This window comes from Nematolebias whitei, chromosome 16, assembly GCF_014905685.2.
Source record: "Nematolebias whitei isolate Nwh7 chromosome 16, NemWhi1, whole genome shotgun sequence".
In the NCBI taxonomy this organism is placed as follows: Eukaryota; Metazoa; Chordata; class Actinopteri; order Cyprinodontiformes; family Rivulidae; genus Nematolebias; species Nematolebias whitei.
Window position 1 is genome coordinate 939,521 of NC_056513.1, and position 6,472 is coordinate 945,992.

Here is a 6,472-nt window from a genome sequence, read left to right on the forward strand (position 1 = left end):
CATCATCCATCATCATCCATCCATCATCCATCCATCCTCCCATCATCCATCATTATCCATCCATCATCCATCATCATCCATCCATCATCCATCCATCCTCCCATCCATCCATCCATCCATCCATCCATCCGTCCATCCATCATCCATCCATCCATCCATCCATCCATCCATCCATTATCTTTTACCCGCTTCTTCCATTTTGGGTATAACCCACACCTAGGGACAATTCAGAGTCACCATCAGTCTAACGTGCATGTTTTTGGTCTGTGGGAGGAAACTGGAGTACCTGGAGAAAACCCACGCAGCACGAAGAGAACATGCAGTCTCCACCCAGAAAGGCCCCCGGTTGGGATTTTGTCCGGCGACCTTCTTGCTGAGAAGCTTTACCAACTGTGCCTGTGCATTTCTTTATTTTTTGACTTCTTACAGAAGTAAATCGTCTTATCTTTACAAGACTTTAAACCTGAAATAAACTGTGTCTGAGTGTAATTTCAAATTATATCTGGGACATTTTCTTGTGTGAGACAAAGAGGGAAGGCAACGTGGAGCATCACTCAGTGAAACTCTTCAGATCTCTGGTTCTTTACGTCTGGGCCTCAGTTTTTGCTCCAACACTCCGGTTGTGCGTTAGATTTTTAACAAGTTGCCTTGTCCAATAACTTACAGGTAATCCATGCAAACGTTTAAAGAGTGAAATGGATGAAAATGATGCATGTGTGTACACACAGTTGCTGCAGTGGTTCCCGGGGCAGCACATGGCGTCCCGGTGGCAGCGCTTCTTCCTCCTGCGGCACGTGCGGCAGCGAGACGGCGCCTGTTGAGGGCTGTCGCAGTAGCTGCCCACGCTGCACTCCTTGTCGTTACTGCACGGATACACCTGCTGAGACGAGGCACACAAGAACACGACTAGTTACCTGATTTGAACTGGCGATGCACAAACACACATCGTGTCACCATCTGGAAGGAGCGTGCACTAAACTTGTCCTCGTGCGCTTTGCATGAGCTGCAGGAGCCGCAGCAGCCGTCAGAAAGAGAAGAGACAAAGACGTAGTTTCACATCGTGAGCCTTTTCAAACTCCAGCGTTCTTCCAACGTTCAACAATGTACGTGTAAAGTTTGATCCATGATGGGGCATTTTAAATGTTCACACTTCAACAGCTAAAGATGATTCTGGTTGTGATCCGCCAACAGCACATTCTACAGAAACGTCACGCTTTGTGTCATATGTGATGCTTTCTAAGGGAATTACTGTTGAGCTTGCTTCATCAAGAATACTCAACAAAATAAAATGTGGCTTTGGCTTTTTATTTTTGTTGCATAAAAGTATGTCCGATATTCACCTGTGCCTCTGCAACTGTGCTGCAGGTACAATGTGTGACTCAGAACTAATTAAAAGATGACATTTTATTTGATCAGACATGAGTCCTGTCAAACGTCTCAAGAAAACAACTGTGACATGATTTAATCTCTGACTGAACAAAATGCAATAAAACACAAATACAAATATAAAGTTCAGTAGGAGAAACACAGCAGCCCTGAAGAATTCAAAGTGGACGTCATCGCTCAGGTCTCTCTTGTAAATGAGTCCCTGAGGCTCAGTGGGTTAGGGTTAATCTGTAAATAAATAAATACATAAATAAATAAATAAATAAATAAATAAATAAAGGTTGAATGCATGAATATAAACTCATGAGTCTTGCAAATCAAACTGTTGTCTAATCTGGGGAGAGACCTGTCAGGGACAGTGAAGTTTTACTTCTTCTCTGGGTTCAGATCTTTTCCAGTCATTAATAGTTCACTGAACATTATAAAAAAAAAAAAATCTAAATATTAATATCTAAATATTAATATCTAAATTAATCTCTTGATATTGTCAACACAACAAGTTCAAGTCAGTTTTATTGTCCTCTCATCACATGTGGTGGAATTAAAGTATGTAGTCAGGGTCCCAGTTACATCCAACAGTACAAAGTACCGTAGTCCCTCGTTACTTCGCGGTTCGTTTATCACGGATTCGCTCTATCGCGGTTTTTCAAAATAAGAGTGGACATGAAACACAATTGGCTGATCGATGAATGAGCCGCATGATCTGCATGAAAATTTATTTAAAATTAATTATTTTAAATTATTTAGCACCTGCTGCAGCCAACAATGCAGGAGAAACGTCCTCCTGCAGTTCCTCCTCCCTCCCCCTCCCCCTCCCTCCTCCTCGCTCCTCCTCCCTCCTCCTCCCTCCTCCTTCCTCCTCCTGGCTCCTCCTCCCTCCTCCTCGCTCCTCCTCCCTTCCCCTCCCTCCTCCTCCCTCCTCCTTGCTCCTCTGAGGACAAACACTGAGTGGCTGTATCTGCTGCTCTTTAGTAAAGTTAGGTCAGCTCTTTTTAAAACTGAATGTTTCCAAGAACCAGCGTTAAATCTTCGTCAAACACAAGAAGATTCTCTTTGGTTCTTGTAGCTGCACCTGACACAGGTGAGTCTGGTCTGGGTTCAATGAAACATGAAGCATCTGAAGAGAAACCTGCTCCATTTGTCACAAAGTCTGGTCTCAATTAAACATCAGGAGTCCTGTAACGAGATAACGGCCCAAAACCAAATGTTCTCTAGAAGTTCTTCTATGAGATGTGATCCATGAAAGGAGCTGAAACATGGAGAAGGACCGAGCCTTAAAATGTGAGACAGCTGAGAAGTGAAGCAGTAAACAGAATACCTGCTCCAGGTGCAGAACTCTGACAGAAACTGACACTCACTCATCTGCAGCGACTGATTTAAAAGATGAACAAGAACATGTGAAGTTAAAGGAAACATCCTTTGTCCCAAAGACCGTTGAAGTTTCATTATTATTTAGGTTACTTTATTTTTCATTAATTTTTAATCAGTTGTAACTATTTTCACATCATTCAACAACCAAAACAGATTTTGTTTTTTAATGTAATGGCTAGGTATCAGAGCAGTACGGTGGCACAACTGGTAGAGCTGCTGCCTCTCAGCGAGCAGGTCCCTGGTTCAAATCCCGGTCCAGGGGCCTTTCTGGGTGGAGTCTTCATGTTCTCTCCGTGCATGCGTGGGTTTTCTCCGGGTACTCCGGTTTCCTCCCACAGACCAAAAACATGCATGTTAGGCTGATTGGTAACTCTAAATTGTCCCTAGGTGTGAGTGAGAGAGTGAATGGTTGTTTGTCTCGTTTGTCTCTATGTGTCCCTGTGATGGACTGGAGACCTGTCCAGGGTGTCCCCCGCCCCTCGCACAGTGATTGCTGGACATGGGCACCAGCGACCCCCATGACCCAAAATGGAAGAAGCGGCTAAAGAAAATGGATGGATGGGGGTCGCTGGTGCCCATGTCCAGCAATCACTGTGCGAGGGGTGGGGGACACCCTGGACAGGTCGCGCTGCGTCGTAAGACTGCACATCTTACAGAGGCCGTTTGTTGTGGGCAGCCTAAAGAACTCCTGTATAACAATCCTGCTGTCTAATCAGAATCTTGACGTGCCACACCTGTGAGGTGGATGGATTACCTCAGCAAAGGAGAAGAGCTCACTAACACAGATTTACACACATTAGTGAAAAAAATAAAAAAGTTAAATCGTCTCATCTGGACTAGTCTCTTTAAGTGAGAAATGTTTTGTTCCCCATCCAGAGGACTTCCTCAGTCCAGCTACTGAAAAACAGCTGTTTGGCCGATTTTTGTTTTTGCATGGCCTTTTAAACGTTCAAAATGATCAAAATTCATTCTTTTAAAGAGATTCAGCCATCATTCATCACCCGCTGCATCTTCACAGGACAAGTCATTTATCTCGTTTCAATCATTCAGTTACATTTTAAAATGCAAAAAACTCAACGTTGTCAGGATTTTCCACAACCCTAACTCAGTTCAAACCAGTAAGATAAACAGGAACTGAAAAGTTGAACTCTGTAAATTATGTTTGTTTGAAGGCTGACACCAGAGCAGCATGTCTGGGCGCCTCAGCAGCGCCAGCACATGCACGTTGAGCTGGTGCTGCGCTGACAGAGCTGGATTAATGTGGCGTACCACCGACAACCACGACTCGCTCACTCTGACTCACACCGAGTCTGAATCCAGCAACGACACTCGCAGTGAAGACAGAATCGATCAGAGCACTAGCATCTGTCAAAATGGGTGGTCAGCAACTAAAAGCACAATTTCAGAGCCTTTAAGTGAAACGAGCCTCGATGTTTCAGAACGTTTCAGAACGTGTGCACGAGCTGCAGAGCATGAGCGGAGGCTGTTGGACTGATGCCACTCGTGACTCCTCTCAGGCTGCGAGCACGTGGAGCCACAGGCACAGAAACAACAGAACATTAAGTGAAATGCTCGTCCATCACGGTGACAGACTTCAAGGATGAAGATGTTCACATCCTGGACAGAGAGGAACGATGGTTTGAGAGAGGAGTAAAGGAGGCCATCTTTGTGAAAAGAAACCGTCCATCATTAAACAGGGGCGGAGCCTCCAGGTTCACCTGTCCCCCTCTTACAATGCTGTGATTGCTAGTATCACTCAGCCCTCTGTGAGTAGTAAACAGCCATCAGTGTGCTAATGATCCATTGTTAGGCTGATGGTCCTTCTTGAGCATGTGATCAGCTGGTTTTGGTTGTCAGCAGCAAACTGGTTGATCCACTCTGAGAAGGTGCTATTTAAGAGACTGAGCTGAATACAGCTCCTCAGACTGAGGAATGAGGAAGTCCTCAGGATGAGAGACGAAACGTTTCTAATTTTTTTTTGTTGTTTTGTTTTTTGAATGTCCAGAGGACCAGATTGAACTTTTTTAGCTAACACTTCAACATTTATTATTTTAACCAGAACAACTTCTAGAAGCTTTTACGTGGTTTACTATGAACTGCACGTATTTTTAATGAACCGATATGATTAGAAAAGAAAATGAGCACAACCAGAAGCACCAACAATCTTGTGGTCACAGCTCAAGGCAGCCCATGTGTCAGGTGAGCCCAACGAGACCCAGTCGGTACCTCTCAACCTCACACACAAGCTCAGGCTCCTTCCCCACTAGAGAGGTCCCAGTCCATGTCCCAAGAACCAGTTTTGGTAAGCCCGGGTCAGAGCGCCATGGCCCCTGCTTTGTGCCACTGCCCATGGAGTCGTGCACCCGACGCATGTGGCCCTCCTGCAGGTGAGCCCATGCTCTTGTCTGCACGTCCTCTGTGCTCTTCGTTTAAATCAGGTGTTCGTTGTAAATGAGACTAACGTGTAGAAATAACGGCTGGACAAATAAACAACTCAAAGCTCGGCTGTGATAGGTTTTGAAGAAATGCATTGCACAGGATCGTTGTGGAAAATAAGGAACAATATGAATCTGAAGACATGAGAAGGTGTTTGGGACAGCTCGACTTTCTGTTTCAAGAGAAATGAGATGAAGATCAGCTGACAGAAGGTCCAGAGTGCCCCCCCTGCAGACGTTGGAGAAGTTAGTGGACCCCGGTGTTCGAGCAGCAAAGACTTGAGCTGAAGAAAACTCGGCGTCACCTCTTCCATCATGGCTGACAATGAAAGAGCCAGAGATATCTGAGCCCTTAACCTCAGCTGATAATCAGGCCGGACCCTGTCACGTCTTCAAACACCTCGTTTATCATTTCTGAAGGACGGGCCTTCATCCGAACTCATCTTCCTCATCTCATATATCCCTGTCTTCTACTCTCCCTTATTTTTACATTCACTTCCTTCACACATCAAAGTGTAAGCTTGGCTCGTGCACAGGAAGGGGCTGAGAAACGACGCTCTGGGTCCTCTCGGTCTGCTGGTTAGATGATAAAGGGCGAGGCAGATGGAGGTCCATAAGGGAAGCCCCGAGTCCCGTGTGAAGAGCTGCTGCTTTGAAGGTCAAACTGTGCGGGAGCAACAATCTACGAGCACCGCAGGCTACATGCAGCTTTGAACCGTCCCTCCCTTATTTACCTCTGCACTGCCATTCCAAAGAGCTGATATAAGACCAGGGTGCTGCAGAACAGAGAAGTGTCTTCTCTACCTTTGTGTGTGTGTGTGTGTGTGTGTGTGTGGGGGGGGGGGGGGTTACTGTCAAAGGTCTAAAAGCTGAACAACAACAAAACAAAGAAATCACTGCAAGCTCCTCCGGTTCTTCAAGAACTGGACCTTGGTGGTGCAAACCAAGAGACCTGGACAAAGAACAGGTGGGTCCAGTTCAACACGCATGTTCTTACAGAAATAAAATAAAAAATACAATAAAACAAAAACAATTTATTTGCTGTTGCCAAGACAACGGTTTATAAATGTTACATAGCACTGTTGACTATTTGTCCTCCTCCGTAGAGAACGTTACTAACTGATGTCTCTGAATGTTCCTGTAAAGTCCCTGAGTTGTTGTGACTCGGTGCTTTATGAATAAACTGAACCATCTGAAGCCAAAACTGAGAAACGCCCACAAACACCACGCAAGCAGACAGGATGGAACCAGTTCAAACACACATCCATCATCCATCCATC

General features: G+C 45.3%; 1 protein-coding gene across 1 annotated transcript in view; it reads right to left on the minus strand.

Annotated features, from left to right (window-relative positions):
- dkk2 (dickkopf WNT signaling pathway inhibitor 2) overlaps positions 1–6,472 on the minus strand; it is a 15,673-nt gene that overhangs the window by 5,508 nt on the left and 3,693 nt on the right. Inside the window, exon 2 of the mRNA XM_037690029.1 lies at positions 727–880. Coding sequence (XP_037545957.1) covers positions 727–880 — 154 coding nt within the window. The remainder of the gene's footprint in view (positions 1–726; positions 881–6,472) is intronic.